Raw genomic sequence first — 21,863 nt, 5'->3', positions numbered from 1 at the left:
CAAAAATGTTAGCAGAAGGATTGGACCGAGGTGGTTCAGTCCCATCCCAGAGAAGTGGCCATTAAAATCACTAATATGAACTGGCTTCTTAAAGCTGCTTCCAGCTGGTTTCTTTCTGCATCACTGCTGCCTCCTGTCTCAGGAATGACACCTCCCCAGGCTCGCTTTCCTTTTCCCTCATCCATTCAAAAGTGACCCCCCCCAAATCCCTCTGTCTTCATATAATGAGGATCCTAGTCCTGGCTCAGTAATACTGGGTTTGTAGTGCCTCCTGGACTAGGAGCCTATTTCTAAGCATCAGAGCTTGCAAATAAAATAACCTTGTTACTGCATGAGCCTAAGGTTTATCTGGAGATTAATGAATAGTAACTGGTGGTAGCAGTGTTTGCACCCTTGTAGTCTTGTTTTAAAGAAATGAGATAGATGCATTCCCTTTTCCAGGAGTGTTCAGAGCATCTTAAACTCCCAGCTGAACATATTGCACACTAAACAGTATTTTCCATGCCACTTGCATGGAACATGAGCATCTTGCTGCCTTTAATTAAGAAGTTAACTGGACCATGAAGTATTGCCTGCGTAAATAAAAGTGATTTGTACTTAGTCAAAAAGGTGCATTAGGAATCCTTGCATTTCTTTACTTGCACATAAATTATGGAGATTATTAAAAATTGGAAGGGTCATCTATAAACCCATCTGTAGCTCAGCTGCACTGTCACTCTCAAAATGTAGCTGTCTTTCTAACTGTTGTAATTTATTGTGGACTATCATGTGAACCATCTGCTTGCTTATAAATCAGACAAACTTTGACTGAAAGTTGCACGCAGCAGCACAAATTGTTAATTTTATGTGCTGGAAAGGAATGGCAACAGTTTTGTGGTCTTCAGTCTTCATTGCCTTAATTTAAATAGAAATTTAAAACTAGAAATTTTCCTGCCTTTGTTGAGAAGAGCTGCTAACAAGCAGGTTGCTTGAAACTTACAGTGAGCACAGATTTAGCTTTCTTAGTGCAGTTGGGGTGTCACATCCAGGTCTGTAAGTAACTTAAAAGGGGCAAGACAGAGAACAGGCTATGTGTATTTTCTATTCCAGTAACAAACAGAAATAAAATCCTGTGCTGTGATTATACAGGAAAATCAAGTGAATTACTTCTCTCAGGAGCTGTGTGACAACCAATGAGATGATAATCTCAGCTTTAGGAAGCAGAGAAAGACATTGCCATGATAGGATTAGGATGGGTTTGCCCTTTCAATGTTCATTTCAAGTGCATAGATAGAAAAAATAAACTCCAGTTTGCAAATGTTTACACCTGGGCTTAAATTTTCTTACCCTGAATCCTTTTAAAGGCAAGAGTATGGATTTGCCTGACAAAGATTTTTTTGCAGTATAAAGCTCTTGACTTGGGTCCTGCCTGTTCAGCTCTCTTGCAACCTCTCATACAGATGTGTGGGTCTGGGAACGCAGGTCTAAACACGGGCACCAACCTTTCTTGCCTGTCCTCTGCTACCTGGGCGAGCTCCAAGCTATTCTGTCATTGCGCAGGTACAAGTGATGGCAAAATTCACTGAACAGATTTTGACGAGATTTTAAGTGTCTTTCAAAAGAGATCTCTTAGTGTATTTAGCTGGTTTCATGTTGAAGGTCTGCTTCATCAACTGAAAAAAGAATTTAAAAGAAGAATCCTGTACACCAAATTAAAAACCCCGAGGCAAAGTACAGTGTCTTTTTTCATTTTCCTTTCTTTGGGTGATGTTAGAGGTCCCTATCCTGCTCGCTGTGGCAGTGAATGTCTCGCTGAGAGCAGCATGCTAGCTCAGAGCATTGGAGCAAACCTGGTCTCATTTGAAGCCGTATGAAATAACTAGTGACTACAGTGGAAGAAGGACTGGGCCTGTCATTAACACTTGGCTGTGATTCTGCAAGGGCATCTGTTTGGCCTAAAAAATTCACAGTTGTGAATTAGGGCTGATAACTGCTATTCCCTTTACTGGTGTTTAGTAAGTTCTCATCAGCATAAAAGCTAGACTAGCAAGTGCATAAAATATGGTTGTCTGCACTTTACATTTTCCCCAGCCAGTATTTGAATGATAGAAATTTTAAAGGAAGCTTTTAAGAGTGATAAATAATTATTTTGCCAATGTACTTGTCTCACTATGTTCAGATCTGGAAGAAGAGTGGTATAATTTTAAAGCACAGAAGCAGTTCTGTAATGGACATACTCTTTTGTATTATTTGCTCTGCAGGTCTACCTGCCTCAAAGCTAAAAATATGCACTGAAAAACAATAAACCATGTATTTGGATTAAACAATGACATGTGCCCACAATGGGGCATACCTGCCTCATAGCCCTAAATACATATTTATAAACAATACAACATACTAATCTGGATTAAAAGGCAATATTCACCCATGAAGGAAGGCAACACGGGTGGCAAGATAATTGCAGCTTTGTATGATGCTCAAACTGTATAGTAGAAATCTAGCTTTCAGTAAAGGCTCAGATAGATAGCATGAAAGAAGGCTGCTATTTTTTGACGCAGGAGACAGAATAATTCTTTTTCTTCCTTTGTCAGAGTTTACAGAGCAATAAAAGGATATTGAATTAGTTCCTGATGATTTGGTCTATCAAAGTGCTTAAGGATTTCAGCACGCTCACTGAAACCATCACAGGGTGGAAATGAAGTTCGTCTCACCATGCTGCTGTCACTTAGCAGTCCCTGCGCACTCCCACCACCTCTTTGGCCATTACTCTTCCCAGTGTTTAACTATTCCCTTAGTGACCGGTTCTTCAAAGAAGAGAGGAGTCTTCTGGTTTGCATATTATGGTACGAACGAGCCTTTAAGAGCTCCTGGCAGCTCACGGAGATGTTGGTCTCCTGGCATTTGCCTCTGGGGCAGTTCAGCTGCCACTGTAGCTTCGGGTAGAAAAAACACTATCTGAGGTTGACTTCTGAAGCACAATACTTCCTCTAACTACATCTTCATAGCTTACTGTTTCTTGGTTGATTTTTGGCAGCAGATGTTAAAATTTAAAAAAAGAACAAGGTTGCTAGTGATGGTGCAGCCAACAAAAGCAAGCTTCTTGCAGCCGTGCCTGGCCATCTGATATTCCCCCTATAGGGTTTGTTAAGCATTTCGTTGTGGCACCACTCCAGATAACTTGTTGTTAGAGTCTGTGCCGGTGTGCTTTTGCTATAAATGTCTCTCTCAGTTTGGTCAGTTTGAGTCTTGCTTGCCCAACAGCTATCAACAGAGAGGAGAGCTGGCAGTCAGCAGGACAAACAGTAAAAATAAACAGAAGCAGCCGAGCAAGTTGCAAAAGGGATCATTTTGGCAGAAGCGCCCTCACCTGATGCACGGATATGGATGCCATCACTATCCAAAGCAGATATGAGTCCATGTACGGCAGTAGGCTGTGAGTGTCCAGTGGGATTTATAAAACTGATATACTCTACCCCTAATAAATTTCATTCTTAAGCTATAAAATCCAGAGAGCCTACTTCAGACTGAACCTTGGTTGCCCCAGAGCTTTGGGGGCAGTTAGGGACTCCTGTGATATTTCCAGTGTGCTGAGAAGGTGGAAGTTTAAGTAAATTTTACAGCAACTATGAAAACATTTCCCTTTACCTTCATAGTAAAATTGGCCAGAAGTCTCTCGGCTTTGAGTTTTGAAGGAAATTTTGTAGGCTGGCTGAAGGGGTACTTCCAATAACACCAGAATTACATCTTGCTTTGTCTGTCCCCCATTGTTTGTCTAACGAGCTGGTGTTACGTGCCGCACACTGAGAGCACAACAGGGAACTGAAGTATCCCACCAGCTGCAAAATCGGAATATCCCAAACAAGAGCAAGAGAGGAAGCTCTGAAGTAAACAAACTTTTTGAAATAACTCCACAAGTTGCATTTCAAAGCAAAATCTCGTGGAGGCCGCCTATGGCATTTTGAAAAGGATTTCATTAAATGTTGCTAACTTGTCATAAGCTCTCTTAAATGGAAGGGTAATGGCTCATAACATTTGTAAGCTTTTTAATTTCATGCAATATGAGCAGTGTAATCAACACCTATTAAAGTCAATCAGCTGTGCCAAGTGGGCTACCTACCTCAGCTTTTGTCTGTATTTTCATCATGGGTACACCTCTGAACTAACTCTGGGAACAACATGTTTGTACTTTCTTACCCTAACATCAGTGGTGATTTTGTGTCCAGAAAACCTGATGTGGTCATTGCAGAAGTATCTGAACCCATAAGCTAAATAAGCACTTTATAGTCAGTGTTTTTCACCTTCTAGGGAGGGAGTTTGAGCCGTGGAGTTGATGTGAACTAGTTAATAGCTGGGGAGGAAGGAGATGGAGAATTTCCCAAATGATCTCCCAACATGTTTGATTTTTTCCCTTTGACAGGTGAAATTTCTCTGCTTGAGCTAGTTGTGTAAGGAGAGGGGAGCTCTTCAAATCATGTGTTTGTTTTGCTGTTCTGATCTGATTCCCATCTCCTCTTCATTTTAAACATTTGCAGCTGGACTCTGCAGTCATAAAAACAAGTGATGTGCATCACAGCTCAAAGTGAGCCGCAGGGTTAAAGCTGGGTGATCTGTGGTCTCTAAGCTTTTGCATTGCATTTTTGCCATGATCCCAGAAATTGCTTGCATTTCAGCTGTGAAGAGGAGGACAGTGGGGCCGAGTTTTGTGGTAGGGCTGTATTTCCATGGAAATGTTGCAAATCAGGTAATGTGTTTTCAACTGAGTCACAAGCCTTGAGACAGGAGTGCAGGCACTAGGAGCTAAAAGAATAGAATAAACATTTGATTTAGTTTATTCCCCCAAAAGGAAAAAGAAAAGATGTGGAATTATTGATTTTAAAGTTGAAAATAAAAATGGCTGAGCTGAATGAATTTGGCAGGCAGTTTCTTGCCTTCCTTGGACATGTACCATTCTTCCAGTGTCTGTTAATTCAGCTTCTGTTTGGCATCTTGAATTTGCACACTACCTCTCTGAATTAACTGGGAAGCTCCTGTGAAGCTCATTTTTCCTGATTAGCTGTTTATTGTGGCCTCTCAGTATTCCTACAGGCTTCTATACCTTCAGGAGCTGTACATCATCCTTATTTTTCTATGTTTAATCTTATATTAGAAAAAATAAAAGGCACAGGGGGCTACTGGGGGATTTATGAGTGTGGGACACATCAGTCACACCTACTGATTGTGGGATTTCTGTTGCTGACTTGTATTGCCGGACAGGTATTACTGTTAAAACAGAAGCTCTGCTGGTAGTTGACTACAGCTGACCTGAACCAGCCCATGGGATTGAACGCATTCGTAGAGTAGCCTTGAATTCTCAGTCCAAAACTTGATCCAAATTTCATCTTAACAAGCTGTAGCCTCAGAAAGAACTAAGCCTTACAAAGCACCTGAAACTGCTCAGGGAAAAACGTGTGCGATTGTGTATTGCTGCATTTCTCTCTCTCAAGGGCAAAGGCCTTGAGTTTAAGGATTTACTACGTCTAGACATCGCTGCTGACGATCAGGATTCTGGCTGCTGTGGAAAGGCTAAAATATAAAAACAACTTCTTAATACTAAAAATGGAAAAGGAATAAAACTTTACACAGTATGGATAGATAGAAGATAGAGACAAATAGACCAAGGAAACACTGAAAGACAAATAGCAAGATCCAATTATAAAGAAAAAGAATGTTTTTCTGATATTTCCAAGAAGCCTCAAGAGCAGAGCTTCATGTCTTCTTACCACAGGACAGCAAACACTTCTGCAACTCTTCTGCTGATCAAAACTATTTCGCAGCAAAGTTATGTATTTTATAAGGCAACCGTTACTTGACAAGACAAGCTGTGCTGTCGTTAGGAAGTGCAGGCACACACAACTGGTTTTACAGACAGTTCAGTTTGTGTGTTCTTTGATTTGCAACATGAAAGGAAAGCCAGACCTTCCAGGTTTCATTTACCAGTTGCTATGCCAGTAATAAGAATTGCTCTGATTATTGTTTCTAAATGACGGATCTTGAATTTAGAGAAAGAAGAACGCAGGGAAAGACAAGAACAATTCTAAATTTGCTCCTGTTCTTTTAGGGCAAATTGGTTGAGGGTCTTGGGAAAACTGACTTGCTGCTTTTGAAAAGAAAAATAAGATTTCTTTGGCTGTTAACATCTCCCTGGTTGGAACATCTCTATTTTTGATCTCTGTTTGTCTGAGGCTGCGCCTGGCTGTCTACTCCCATGTACACCAGCGTCTTTCAGGAAGGGACGGTCCCACGCCAGCATTAGTGGCACAGTGTTGGAGTGCAGGACACTACTGTACGTGTGTGATAAAAATGGCTATAAATCTAGTCACAGAGGTAGGCATTCTGACTTGTCAGTGAATCATTGATTTAGGCTTCAGTCCAGCCAGATATTTAATTATGTGCATAATTTACAGACATAAGTAATTTCATTGACATCACTAAGGCTATTCGCATGCATAGAGTTGGGCGTACGTTGTGTTCTTTGCTGGGTTATGCCCTGTAATTTCTACATATACTGCATGTCTGTGGCAGAGCAAAGCCACTGGCAGGAGTGCATCCTGCTGGTCTCTCTACAAACATGGGGACGTACAGCGCCCTTTCCTCCAAAAGGTTTTACGTTGTCAGTAGGTAGACAGAGAGTGGGACCAGGAGATAGGGATGAGGGTGAAGAAAGTGGCTTGTTCATTCGCTCCTACAGCAGTTGAGGATTGGTGTGAGGAGTCCTGTATCCATGTGCATGCTCATTTTAGTAGAACACATACCCCAGGTGTAAAGAAGTGTGATGATAGAGCGGGCAGATATTTTCAAATAAAAGCTGATACGATAAAAAGTGGTCCTTAGCGGGGGTGAAAGAAAGCAGTTTCCATGGTGCCCATTTTTTGTTTGTTTCTGTTTTCATTTTTTACTGCAGGTTTTCAGTATAAAATGTTACATGTACATTGATTTCTTCTTGATTTGCTGTAATTCTGAGTCCAGTGAACTTTTTAGGTTTGCTTCCAGTCTGGCCTTAAAATTCTCTGAGGCAGGTTGTACAAAGTATTAGCAGGAAGTCTGTTCCTCATTTCTCTCTGAAATCGAATAACCTATGGAACAGAAAGAAAATTCAAGGTGTTTTCAGCTCACAGTATTTCTTCCTTGTTTGTCCATCAGGAGATAGTCGTTGTTTGCCATCCTTACATAAAATAGCAGGATATTCCTCACTTTCAAACCTTAAATTTTCCCTGAGCAGCAGTGGAGCTAAACCATCCATGGCTTTTGCCTTCTCACCACTGAGGTTCCCCAGATAGCATCAACTGTACAGTCCTGCTGTCATTGAACTTCCCCCAGAAACATCCCTTCTAAGGATAGAGACACGTCCTGCTTTGGAAGGTCTTTCTTTATGGTCTACAAGGGAAGGTTTTATTTAAAGTTTATTTCAAATGCAGCAGTGCTAAAATTTGATTTGTAAATCACTGTCTGTTTATGAAAATGTTGAGTAAATGCATGCCAAGATTTGCACAGTATCTTAGTCAGTGCAGTATACTCTATTGGATTTTTAATTCGTAGGCTAAAACTAGGCAATGAAAATTGCTTTTATGACCTAAGCTTTTTCCTTTCTCTTTCTTTCCAGCTACAGCTTGATACTCTGCTTCTAGTTCTTTTTCTCTGTGAGCAGAACAATATACTGTTCCATTTTCTCTCTCTTGATTTAGACAAGGGATGGATTTGTCATGGGGCATTTAATGAATAAAAGTGGTTAACATCTGAGTTCTGCTTCTCTGCTAAGAAACCAGCAGCAGCTGCAAAAGATTGCCCTTGAATGGGTGGCTACTGATTTGGAGAGAAGCTTGCTGTTCACTGAATCATCCGTATCTCTCTTCACAGTGCCTGGAAAGTCTTCTTTTCCAAGTACTAATGCAAGCTGAGCCTTCCTCTTGGATGTGATCTGACAGGACTGCAGCCCAAGGCAGCACAGCTGAAGAGTAAGATGTGATTTTTCCAATGAGAAGCTTTGTAAGGCATCAATATTTAAAAGTGGAGAAATAAATAAAGTTACAGTCAGGTTGATTGAGGGGAGAAGAGAGGTCATTTGTCTGACAGAACAAGCATATCTATCCAGCAAGGCTTTCAGTTCTTTAGACAAAAGCTTTTGTCTTTCTTTTGATTAGGTTGATCTGTAAGTGTGAACAACCCATTATTTTTCTTAGAATCATGATTTTTCTAGGTACATTTTGCAGGTTAGAAGTACAAAGCAGGCATAGCTGTTCATCACCTTAGAGCAGTTGACGTTTCCCTTTAAGCAGATTCACTGTTGTGTTGTACACACGCGAAGCCACGTGGTGAATGGCCAAATAATCCATAATCCAAACACACACTAATTGCTGTAAAAGGTCAAGAGTAAATGACCTTCCTGAGCTGATTTAGTGACTTGGTTTCCAAAGAGCCATGGCTGGAGGACAGCGGGTTGATGGGATGAACGACAACATGTTTCCTCTGATGCTTCCTGTGGTTGAGTGTTCAGAGCCTGTGTCCTCCAGTTTTTTTGCAGAACATCCTTCACTGTTTAAATGAAGTAAAGGCTGCACAGGGCAATGGCATGTATGTTGTCAATGCTGCTGGCTTGAGAAGCACCTTTTATTGCATGTTTACTGTTGCTTCAAGCCAAAATATTTTACCTGTATTTTGTTACTTCTTGAAATCCCCAGTTCCTACTGCAAACTGACTTCTATATAGGTTTCCTTAAGAACCCAACTGTTATTTATAAATGATGAACTTTGATGTTGGTACACAGTTGGGAGAGCAGCAGGCTTTTTGTTTCTCTCTGCAACATTATCTATTATGCAGCATTCTGGGAAGCGTAGCTTAGCTGAAGTAGAAGAAACGGGAACACACACGCAGGACCCTTCTGTGCCCTTTCCTGGTAGGAGCCACTGGTCGGGTGTCTTCACTGATCAGTTTTGTTCCTCCAGAGTTCTGAAAGAACTTCAGGAATAAAAACATCGGGAGGCAAATGCCTTCTGTTTAAAAGTGGAGACAACCAGGCAGGCTGAGCCACCCTGCTGATTGCCCAAAGAGTAATTCAGGGTCCTTGGCTTTTATGTGCCTCCCTGTGCTCTATTTTACCTTCACACATCCTAATCTCTTTGGCTGCTTTTGCCATTACTCACCATTTCCCCAAACAACATTCCTGACTTCTTCCAGGCATGGAAAAAGCATCTGCTCCTCTTTCTGCTAGCCTGACATCTCTTGAAATACCACTCCCCAGCAGTGTTGGTTAGGGAGGTATTTTTGCTCATCGGCCCTGTACCATGGCAATACCCTGCGTTCCTCTCCTCTCTTCACCCCAAAGCAGATACTCGAGAGTGTGTGTTGAATGGCAGCCACAAGATACAGTCAAATCCCAACACAGAGCACCCTACTCCTGCTCATGCAATTGTCCCACTGCTCAGACCTTTGCTGTCATGCTCTCTCTGTAGGTACTTGTGTTCAGTGGAGCAACATCCAGCATGATTTAGCATCTTTCCTCCAGATCGATCCAATTTCATGTCACATGCTTAGCTGCATCTGTCATTTTACCTTTTCAAATGTACTACTGCCTTGGCTGTTAGATGTTCAGCCTCTCCAAGTGCGATGGAGGTCTGCGGTTCTTCCTCTCCAAGATGATTCCTGTCTGGCACTAACTTGCACATCGACTGTTATGGCACTGCAGGTCAGAGTTTAGCCCCGCTGTCTCGTCATGTAGACCAACAGAGCATCCGTCTTAAAGCTGGCTATTGATCATTGCAGCAGAAGAAACAAAGTGGTTAGATAAAAGCAATTCAAAAACAGTTTGTGCAAATGTTTCTGTGACCCCATAACCCTGGATCATAATTAAAGCAGATCAAATTACTTTGGTATCAGAGGTACAGTCATGGGCCCAGCCTTTCTTTTCTGTCCTTCCCATTTTCCCAGATATGCCCTTATGAGTATATTTCTACAATAAATATTCCCACAATAAGGCCAAAATATGGTTTTCATCAATCATTTTATAGCTGCTTCAAACCTGTCACACCAGTGTATGTGCTTACAGCAGCTCAGGAAGAAAAATGCAGACAAACCACAAATAAAAGCAAGAATTTGAATAGAAAACCTGAATTTTCTGTCACCAGGAATGGTCAGATGATCTTTCTTTGTGTCTTGTACAGTGGCAAGTGCACAGTCACCAGTGAATAAATAATTGCAGATCTGGGAAATGAGATTATTACTCCCATGAAGCTACTGAAAAGGAGAGCACACTGAGCCCTTCAAACCTGTTTCCTGATGCACAGACCTGCATTTGCCTATGGAGCACAGCAAACCTGAAGGGCAGGTCTCATAAAGAATTGCTTTATAATTGCAATAGAAGCCCAGAAACCGCTTTGATTGCAGGAACATGTCCGGGCTGAACCTTGTCATTTCACAGGCCAGATGCATTGGAGAGAACTCCACTGGGTAATCACAGAAGTGAGGATGGCCTTCTGCGTCCTGCCTCCCAGCCGTAACCGTGCTGTAATATAGTTGCTTTTGCAGTGTAATTGCTTTCTCTGCAGGGCTTCTTCCTATTGATTCTGCTTGTGTGGATTTAAATTGTTTGCAGGTTGGAACTAGACTCAAGTTGGTCTGCATCTCCGCTTTTCGGTGCTAGGCAGCTCACGTGGCAGTTCTATCTAAGAAACTTTAATGATGTCTAGATAGCATCGCTGCCTGGCCTGCGCGTATGTATTTGATTTGAGGAGAGAGGCTGGATCAGATAAGTTCAGAACATCAATAAATATGTGTATTTTGTTTGGTGACACTTGTTCAATTTGAATCTTTTTCCCAGGAAGCAGCTTGTGTTGTGTCATTTTTTCAGCGTGCTGTGTAAATGCTCTGCATCTGCAACTGTCGAGGATGGTGCCATCCCATAGCAATGCCATCTGCTCGTTCACAGAGTGCTTTTTGCGCAGATAAAAAATGTGAGGTGTTACTCATAATTAGGCAAATCACATGCTGTGATCTGTGATTGATTTGATTTCTGTTGCTGGCTACCTCGCCTAGGCTATGTGTCCGTAAGTATTGTCTACATATCAGCATATGGATGCAGATGAATCAGAGACTCATGAATTCTTTTTCCCAATCCAGACAGATGGAAATGTTTTCCCTTCTTCTTATTAGCAGCAGCTGAATTTCAGTAACACCAGGGGCCTCTGCTAGGATCTTGCCTGTGTTTCATGCTGTACATGCATACGTAAGTTGGGATGGCCATTTATAATCTAATACAAGAAGTAAGCGATCCATGACATGCAGCAAAGGAAAGTTATAATTTCAAAGCAATGTTCGGAGATAGCCACGTTATTAGCCTTCTTGGAGAAAAATATCTGGATATATAACTCAGCGTTACGCAGTGCAGTGACAGAATGCCTAAAAGGTGCTGTGAGCGTCGCAGAACCCAAGCGTCTCTGCTGAATCAGACTTTTGGAAAATACCACTATGCCTTTCTTAGTATTAACTGTATGTACTCTTTAATGTGTATTTACCTCACTAACTGAGTGAGATCCTAGTTGTTTCTGATTGCACTGTGGTCCAAGTAATGCTGATAGTAAGAGAAAGTAACTCAGAAATTACCAGTTCTGTCTAATTTTAATACTGTCTTCAAATGCCTTTTACAGATAGTAAGGTATGATTTACCAGCAGTTTTAAAAAATGTTTAAGGCAGGCAGTAGGCATACCAGAAAGGCCATAAAAATGAAAACACATGAACAGAGGTCTGCACACTTGCCTGGAGTAAAAGTTATGAGCAGTGGAGTAGCTATATAGTTGGATGATTTAGAATATTTTAAACCTCAGCAGAGCTCTTTTCTTTTCTCTCCCTCTCTCCTATGGTCCTGTGCCTATCTACAGTGTGTTCACTTCAGCAGGAGATCTGTCACCACTGGAGTCTGACCATAACTAGGACAGCCTGAGGCAGAAAATAGGCTATAACTTAGCACAAATCCATAGTCCCGCTGCTACAACACCTCCTATAGACAAGGAGCAGATTGGTGCGAGCTGCCACTGAGCAGCAACTGTGGTTTGGTATTTCTGCAGAAGAATTCAAGTAAATTGAAATGGTTAGTAAATACTTGGTTGATTTTTACTGGAAGTGATAATCACCTTGCTGAGAACCTAGGACCGCTGTTCCCCTGTTTAAGAGCATCACAGTTTCTCGAGTCCTGCTTAGTTTGTATGAGGGAGAGCCATTCCCCGGTGATGGAAAGTTAATCATCAGCGCATATTTGATTGACTCTGGTATAACACCTTTGGGTGAACGCAGAGTGCAATGAAGTGCTTGAAGCATTTTCAGAATTATTTAGTTATTTTACAAGTTGTGCTGTTTTCTTCATATCAGCATTCATATCAAACAGAAAGTTTTGTGAATGTGCAGCAGCCTTCAGACATTACAAATCCAGATTTCCGACCCCCGTGGGTACTGAATAGAACTCCAACATGCATGGTTGCATTTTATTTTTATGTGTACGCCTATCGGTTTCATCACATCATCTGTGGTTTTCTTCATATGATAAGCCAATGAAGTAAAAAAAGAAAAAAGAATAGCAAAGAAGTCAAGGAAGATGTAAAGTCTTGGAGATTTTTTTGGTGTTGTTTTTAATGTTAGCAGATGTGGTGTAATTTAATTTTCAGAAGAATCTCTGCGGCAAAGCAGCTGATTAGGATCTTGAAGAAGTAGCCACTCTCTTGAAGCACTGTGTTCATGAGATTATTACAGGTATTCTTCTAGAGAAACCCCTAGATTGCCAGAAATAAATCACTTTGAAGGATACAAACCCCCTCGGGTAGCCGTCCAAAAGCAGAACCCAGTCATTTAGATCTCACATCACAGACCTCCCTTCTTTACACTTTACAAAGAAGAGTCAGAGATGCAATTGCTTTAATGCAGCAGTGGGAAATTTATCTTTTGTTTCTATTGTTATTAAAATGAACTTGAAGAAATGCCATAAACGAGGGGGGGGGTGGTATTGGACATAAAACTCCAGCATGTGCACTATCTATGCTGTTAAAATATGTCACGTTGGGTGGAACCACAGTATTTTCTGATCTTCATGGTACTGTAAAACGTATCTTTCTGCAAAGGTGACTGTACCTTCTTTGCATAGAAGAAGGAACTTGAATATTTTGTTTTAAGCATTTGAATACAATAAAGTGTCAGAAGTTGGAACACAGCACATTAAGTCAGCTCATGATACTACATTTATGTCTTTGAGTGCCAGTTGCAGGTCAGGGCTCTATCAGCTCCATTACTGATCCAGGTTATATGACCTGGGCGCATTACACTTGTGAAAAGAGTTTGTTTCCTGGAAGAAGATGCAGACTACGTTTTGTTCCCTCTCCACCGGACCTATTGCCTCCTTCCTAAAAGCGATCATCTTTAGACACAAATGTGGCACATACTGGGGCATTTTGTAGCATATTTTTAAATTTGTTTGTTACCAAGTCCATTCATGGTTTGCTTTCATTCTGCTATGAAAAGCTTACACTGTCAAATCAGAAGGTATTCTAAAAAAGGGATTTAGTTACATGAACATTATATTCAGCTGTTTGAAGGACAAAATCAAGATCAAAAGAGGCTCAGTGATTAAACAACAAAAAGTACATTCAAATCTTATTAAGGGATGTTTTCAATCTAGCACCTAGGGATTTAGCTACATGACTTAAATTTTTGTGCCAGAAGGCTTCTGGGCAAAATCCTATTCTTGCTGTGGGGAGCTAGATCAGAAACAGGAGGAAGAGCTATTGGGTTTATTTTTGAAATAGAAACAGTAATGGTTGGCCTGCAAGTTTGGCCTGAAGTCTAGTTTTTCTGTTGAGGTAGATGAAGGCCAGGCTGCTCTTCCAAGTGTGATCTTAGGCATGGGGTTCACTAGATACTCCCAAGTTTGTCTTCTTCACAGCCAAAGATAGATGCTGTCCAGCGTTTTGTCTGTTTGCTTTTCAGGAGGTGCACAATGTCTGTACGATGTTCTGGTGAGGTTTGCTGTGATTCACGGCGGTGCCAGTTGCTTGATCTCTGCAGCATCTGTTACCAATTCTGAAGTTTTTTTACTCAATTGTTTCCTCCCAACTCTCTGTTTTATGGGGGCAACTCTGAGCTTTTCCAGCATCAGACACTCCCCAAAGGTGTTTCTGTTCTCAAGGCAGGAGTGGGGGAAAGAAATGCACGCTCAGGGTCAGGTCTGGGTTATCGGACTGTCTACTCACAGCATGTTCTGGAGATCTTTGTGGTTAGGAAACTCTGCATTTAGTGTCATGTAGTGAGGCTATTATCAGTCCTTCCCTTTGAAGGATGAGCAAGTCATATGGGAACATGTAAAACTGGGTCAGGGATACTAATTTAAGCACACCTGTGTCAACTGACCAAAAATGACAGACTAAGGGTTAAAAAGTCAGCTTTCCTGGTAGGTCTGTGAACATGCCTGACAACTGCAAAAATGAGCTTGCATGCCCTGCTGTGTCCCAGGCAGTGCATGCTGCTGGGTCCGGTGACGTGAGGAAGTACTGCCAAGGTGATGTTTTTATGGGTTTTCATTAGCAGTTTACCATTCTTGGTGAAGGACATTTCAGGTGCCCTGAAATTACTGCTTCGTGTCTCAGTTAAGGGGCAATGAATACTTGCCACTCCAGACAAAACTTGGAAGCGTTACCTCGTGCAGCTATGAGTTGTCCCTACCAACGGAAAATGCAATGCAGGGCAGTAAGTATCATTGCTCTTACTACTACTGTCACATTTAGCTGCTAGTATAGTAGGACTGATTGGACTTCAAGAGAGCCGTGTATTTGTTATAACCCGCATGAATACTTCCCCTCTATCAGCAGCACCTTAAAACAGCTCTCAAGGGTGCAGGCAAGTGAATGTGCTGCTTGTGGCTGTAGGCCAGGTGAAGGAGAGCTTTTGCTCTCATAGTGGGCTGGCTGCTTGCTTTACGGAAAATGAGCTTTTGCTCTCCGACAGTCCAGCTGCGTGTGGAGCAGTGTTCTCTTTCTGTAATGTCAGTGAGAGGTACAGTTGAGCAGGAGAATAGTGCTCTGAGTGGCTTCTCCGTAGAGTGCTCCTTGCCAACCTGGATTATGCTTAAATATTTTAATTTTTCCCATTACTTTGTCAAGCCTGCAGGAAATTCACCGTTTCCATTATTTCCACAAGCTTCACATGCACTTACTGTGTGAAGTCTTTGAATCCACAGGATCAAATCAAAGCTACTCCTTTTGACCATCCAAATTACAAACACACCGACTGTGATGCATTATTTTAAAATTGCCTGTTAAAATTTAAAAGGATTTCCAAAGATTTTTAATAACTTCCTAAAACAGTCTAAGGACATCTGTTAAAGTATTAAATTTCCTTAAAGACAGCACTGGTTGGGATTACTTCAGCTGCAAATTAAGGTTGTCAGTCAAAGTGCTTTTTCTGTTTTAGTTTCTGATCTAGGAGTTTTTAGCATCTCTTCCAAAGTAAGCCAAAGACAGCCAGTTAGTGAGCTGTTAGGGCTTGTTTTGCCATGTGTTTAACCTAGCAATCAGTCAAAACTTTTTGCAAAGTCTTCTGCGTTTTACTGGATATCTCACTGCTTAGTGAGGAAACAAGCTGTACTGTTTTGACGTATTTTTGCACTTTTCACGTTCATTATTCTGCAGCATGTGTCCAACATTTTAATATATTGAATAGCTGTGGCAACTTCTTTTGTGTGTCTACAAACATTTGCATTATTGTTAGTCCATTGGGTCTGCTAATGAGGGGCTGGAGTAAGAGGCAGAATGATGTATTTACTGTGTAGAATTTCCTGCAGATTAATAGTAGATTCATGGTGGGCTGGAAGTAGATAACCAGCCCAAAGAGTCCTTAAAAGATCCCAGCCTCACCTGCCCCCAGAGATGGAGCTGCAGCCCAGAGCAGGGTGGGATCCTCCATCAGTATCCTGCAAGGAGAAAGCTTGAAATAAATCAGAAGCAAACAGGAAAAATGCAGAAGGGGAAAAAAATGCATCCTACTCCCATCGATGTCTCTACATCAGTCTCTTCAGCCGAATGATCAAAGGAACCACTGGAAAGAAGCAATAATGTAAAATAGTGTCAGGAAAGAGGTGACCACTGATTTAATTTGCAAAGTTGCATAGGAAGTTAAATCAAAGGCTGTAGTTCAGTGCAGGGCAATGGGATGGCTAAGATGGACGTACACTAGGACTCTGCTAACACAGCACAGTTAACAGAGGGTTGTTGTAAAGAGGTTAAAGTCATAACAGCCGAGTCTGAGCATACAGAGCAAGTCAGTGGCAGCATGTGGGCTGGGAGCAGCATCTGCTTTTGTGAAGAGAGGTGCGGGGAAACCTTGTTGTCTTGTTTGTGATGAGAGGAAGAAGAACAAATGACAGAGAAAGAGATTTCTCAGTACATCCGATAGCAGGCAGTGAAATATGTTGGGTTATTATGTGACTGGAGATATCAGATGTATTTTATCTCAAATGTACTTTTCTGAAGAATTGGGTTGAACACTTTGAAAAGAAACAGGTAGACAAAAATATTATTTTCCCTACTTTTGTGAACCCAAAAGAATACTTAACCCAGTTTTCCATTCAATTCCATTTTCTTTGCATCAATCCTAAGAGTAAAATATATTTATTTCTTTAATATTATATATCTGGAAAGATTCAGAACTGGATTATTGCATATTATACTTCAGAAATGTGGCGTGTCTCATACATACAGTGTTATAATTAGTCAGATGTGCTTATTTATTGCATGTTGATATTCTGACTCTAGGTCTATCAAGTGTTTATGGCAGTTTATGAGAATAGGACTTCACTACATAATTATTTTTATTGTGGTGATGATGCCATATTGATCTAGATTTCCACTTGCTCATGTGCATCAGAATACTTAATTTTGTGTCATGATAACATGGAAGTGTAAGACAAGTGAAAGGTTTTGTCTTTTCAGTTATAATTTCTAACTGTTTTAAGAAATTTTAATGCTTTAATTTTTTTTTTCTGTGTGATTGAAGGAAGCTGACATCATCACCAAGCTTGCAACAGAGGAATTTTTTAAATGTTCAGTGTGTAAAAGATGTCAGTGTTGTTACCTTTGTAAACAGAAGATGATGGACAGAAATCTGCAGACTTTTCAGCAAAAAGGAGTAATTTTTTCAGCTCTTTTTCATTTCTTAATGGAATAAGAATTATGAAAATGAGAGCAGGCATTGCATTAAGCGCTTGAAATGTTCCTTCCCTGCAGACCAATAAAAACATAAGTCTTCCATTAGGGAAATTTAGTTTTTTGAAGGCTGCATGAATCTGAGCTCTGAATCAGTGAATGAGATGACTATGCTGGGGTAAGCGTTTCAAGGTCTGATTATGTATTTTAAGTCTTTCGTAGGTGGATACCAGCTCTTAGCTTGTCTTGTAAGACTTCTTCAGAGGAACTTTTTCTGTGACTCTTTTATATTAACCACTTGGCTTATCTTGTAATACTTCTGTAGTGCAATCTCCTGTTATGCAGATCAGTAACAGAGTTTCAAAGCTGTGGGGATTGAATTATTTTTCCTACCTGAATTTGAACTAGAAGGTTTCCTGGCCTTTTCAAAACACTATAGCTACTTGCATAATTCCATAAACAAAAGTCAAATAGTGCAAGTCAAAAATGTGACCTTTCTGTCCATTATATGGCATGTTTATAGTGGTTATTGTCTCACCTTTGACTATAGGTTATGCAGATTGTAGCTATCTGCCTTTAAAAATACCCTTCATCTGTAAGTGTGAGATGAAAATGTTGCAGTAAACTGCTGTTGCTGGGGGTGTTCAAATTAGGTCCCTGATCAGGGCTGTGGAGAATTAATACCAGAGCAAGTGGGTATTCAAGTGAAGCCATCTTTTTTTCTGTGCTATTAACCATAAAATAGTAATCAAAATAAATTTCTAGGTTCTAGAAGATCACAAATAAAAATTAATAAAAAAGAGCAAAATCATTACCAGTCATTACCACTGCTCCTTCCTTCTAACTTATTAATCATATTTCAGTTTCATATACTATATTACTTAAGCTGTCAAACACATCACAGAGGTGTATAAGGATGATTTGTCCTCATTTAGTGTGTGGGGAGACAGACCCCAAGAGCTTCTGCAACTTGTCCAAGGTCTGGAAATGATTAAGTAGAATTCTTTCTTTTTATTATTTTTATTTAGTTGTAAATAGTCTGAATGTAGCCATAATGGTCTAGTTATAAGTGATCAAATAAATCCTATTTCCCCCTTTTTTGCTGAAGGGCTGATCCCATGGGTGCATGCAGCACGAATATTTAAGGCAACAAATTTAACTATTGTGAATGTTTGGTCAGGTGTGGGGCTGGTTTTGTTTTAGTTTTCTGAGGTTTGTTTTCTGCAAACACTGCTGGGAATTGCTTACCCATCACTAGAAGTGTTCCTTGAAGCTCCAGTCCATCACAGGACTCCCATGAGTGCATTCTTGTGCTCCTGTTATATTTTATATGCAGACAACCTAGTCCTGCTGCCATAATCCAGAAAAATGGCATTTATGCAAATACTAGTTATGTTCCTTATAAATTCAGGAGGCAAGGAAAACATACCTGACCTACACGATCCTCTATCCCCATCCTGATTATTCATTCCTAATGGAAAGATTTTGAAACACTGGAAAAAGACTATGGTGGAGGAAGCACACGGACATAAAATTTTCAACACCTTGGTGATTTTCTTGCTATTTTATCCCCTCTACCGATCCTATGGCTTAGTCAGTTGATGAATTTAATCAGCTGCCTGCTTTAGACATTATGAAGAGATTCACTGGCAGTGAATTTCCACCTCGCACATCAGATTTTTGGATTATTTAAGTTGGGGTCACCCTGTGCTAGTGCCGTAGGTGGCTAATAGCCCCTGAGAAACCAGCCGCGTGGACTGGGGCTGCCTGTAGAAAACACGAGTTCCCGGGTGTCTTGGATGTGTTTGCACACAGAAGGAGCCAGATGGTTTTCTCTGTGGGTTTTCTTTGGCTTCGCTCTGCGGGAGAAATACCTGAGATGGATGTTGCCAGGTAGCTGTGTGGCTCCTGTGTGTTAACAGCTGCTCTAGCTCTTCTCTCAGAGGTATATTTAAAGCATAAAAGCGAAAAATGGATAGAAATCTCTCTGGTCAAGTGGGAAGTGGGAAAGACTTCATATCCTGGGTATCTCCGGAGCCGATGGGATGGGTCTGGTCCCAAGCTGGCATTCCAGTCTGGAATGTGATAGTGGTACGTGCGGGATGGTTCATAAGTGCTTTGAGATCAAAGGCACTTTCTACATGTTAATAAGGTTTTCTGGTTCACAGCCCATGGGCATGGCTCACTCACGTGGCTGTGTGGTGGGCAGATACAGTCACCCATTGGAGTCAGCTGAAGCTGGCTGTAATGTTGCAGACTTGAGGCTGAAATGCACTGCTGCAGTCAGCCACCCTCCCAAAACAGCATGACCTTCAAGAAGCTTAGGTCAGGTCCCGTATCACCTGCACATTTTAAAATAACAGGTTGGTTGGCTTATACTGGCAATAAAGCTAAGCATCCCTAAAACAAGGCTAGTCTCTGGGACATTATCTGGGCCAAACAGAGGTGTGGACTATGGTTTTATCCTGGTCAATAAAAATTAATGCACCTCAACCGCACGCCCAACCTTGGGGCCATTAGCAGCAGGCATTAGGCAAAGCTCTGGGTGTCTCAAGCAGGCTGGTCTCAGGCAGCCGTCCCCATCTCACTTGCTTGCTTTCGTGGTCTCGTTCCAGGGCAACCCGCTGTACTTCCAGTCTGCCAGAAATGTGACAGTGAACATCCTCAACGAGAAGACTAAAGTCCTTACTCGCCTTGTAACAGGTAAGGAGGGGGAAAGGCTGCATGGAAGAATTAAGGAGGGATGAAAGCGGGTGTGTTGTGGGATGCTGCGTTGGATTTAGACAGCACACAGGAGGGGAGCCCAGGTGTCTTGTGAAGTACAAATGAAAATTTCGCTCCACTTTGTAGAAACAAAGCTAGAGACATGAAAGCCATGCTGGAGAGGCAGCTGGCTGGTGCTTTCTGATAACGAAGCAGACCATCGTTTTCGTTTGAAAGCCAATCCAGAGACAGAAAGGTTAGTTGTACAACTTCAGGGTCAAGAAGAACATATGCAGGCTGACATTTCTGTTGTAACAGGCACAGGCTTTTCCTGAGACACTTTTAACTTGCCTGAGATCTTGGGAAGTCCGCAGTTTAACTGTGGCTGGGTTGGGACAGTTTGCAATTTAGAGCTCTCTGTGCCTGTCTGCCGATGAAGAACGCTCTCGTGCTCCCAAGCATGAGTGTGTTTCATGGCGAAATGGGTGTTTCGTAAATCCCCAGTGCACAGCAGCCTTTGAATGAATGCATGTGTAATTTGGGTTGAAAGAGCCTGATGCATTATATATTCTAATATTTTATATATATATATATATATATGCGCTATAGGACAGATACTTATTTATTGAGATTTATCTAGGGACTGGGAGATGTATTGCTGTGTGGCAGAGCCAGTAATCCATAAACATGTTGTTTCTACTTGAGACTGGGTTGTTTGGTTTGCTTATATAACATCTTGGCCTCTAGTCACAGTATTAAATAATTAAATATGCAGCTTCAGTACACAATGATTTAAGCAGCACATGTGAAAATTGCCTGGAGGAAGGAAATAAATTCAACCCCAGGCTCCCTGATTCTCACATTCAGAATGAACATGTTTAGTTTGTTGGTTCTCCATATATTTTCAAGAGGGTATTTGGTTCACTTAAGTACCTCCATTTCACGAGAGCTTGGGAGGACGCAGTCAGTGATGTCTCCCAGCATGATGTTCAGGTTATTGAGCTCATTTCTGCATTCAGCAGCACCTTTGGTTTGAAAGTGGAGTGAAGATGTGGTCCCACATAGTGCATGCTACAGCGATGAGGAGGGAGCCAGTTAATTAGCAAGATACAAACTGAACTTAAAGCTTGAAAGTACTGGATTTTCTCAGAATGGCTGCGAGATTTTTAAGTGTTTCCAGGGATCTTGGCATAGCCTCACTTTTCTGTAGTGCGAACCATGCACGCGATTCTTTGTGTGCCCTGATGCCAATACAGATGACCCGTGCAGGCAAACATGGGTACAGATGGAGTTAGAAACTGCCTATAAGAAAATACTGCCTTTCAGGTCTTACTTCTCTTGTCTTTTGAGAAATGAGACTGGTCATGAAGATGGCCAGAACTAATGCAAAGTCTGATCACCTGCCTTGTGCAGTAGCATATTCCAGGGATGCTGTGGCTTGGACTGAATTGTGCAGGGCTGTTAGATGGTGGTTTGTCCGAAGTTTAGCCTAGGTGGGGTAACTGAGGAGCCTGCTCTTTGTAGCCATTGAGCCACAGACCTGCACAGAATTGCTATTCAGGCAGCTGATGTTTATCAGGCTCCACAACAAAACACATTGCCAGAGGCTTTCCAGCACTGCCTTGCGCAGCAGCCTGCAGGAGAAGCAGCAGAATTGAAATAAGAGCTGTGAAGGAAAGTTTTACTCATCTAAAAACTTCCTGAAATGTGGGAGAGCCTGCCATTGTCTTGGCCTGCACATAGTTGAAATGGCCTAAAAGAAAACATTTGCTCCTGTGGTGGTGTTTGTCTTTTTTTTTTTTTTTTTTTTTAATTAATTGGACTGTGCATGACACTGGTATCATTTTAATCCAGGTATATTTAACAGGCAGAAAACCAAGAATCTTTTACGCCACAGCATTAGTCTAAGCAAAATGGACTTGGGAACCCTTGATGCCTCTTACAGCTGCACCAACACTCTCAAAGCGTGGCTG

At 41.4% G+C, this 21,863-nt stretch overlaps 1 protein-coding gene across 6 annotated transcripts in view; it reads left to right on the top strand.

Moving 5' to 3' along the window:
• The window catches only part of SGCD (sarcoglycan delta), a 346,958-nt gene that overhangs the window by 275,523 nt on the left and 49,572 nt on the right, over positions 1 to 21,863 (top strand). For all 6 annotated transcript variants that reach the window (XM_069772344.1, XM_069772341.1, XM_069772343.1 and 3 more), the window contains one exon: positions 19,803 to 19,890. In XM_069772344.1, coding sequence (XP_069628445.1) covers positions 19,803 to 19,890 — 88 coding nt within the window. The remainder of the gene's footprint in view (positions 1 to 19,802; positions 19,891 to 21,863) is intronic.

This window comes from Haliaeetus albicilla, chromosome 27 (assembly GCF_947461875.1).
Source record: "Haliaeetus albicilla chromosome 27, bHalAlb1.1, whole genome shotgun sequence".
In the NCBI taxonomy this organism is placed as follows: domain Eukaryota; kingdom Metazoa; phylum Chordata; class Aves; order Accipitriformes; family Accipitridae; genus Haliaeetus; species Haliaeetus albicilla.
This window is presented reverse-complemented; position numbering and strand designations above follow the sequence as displayed.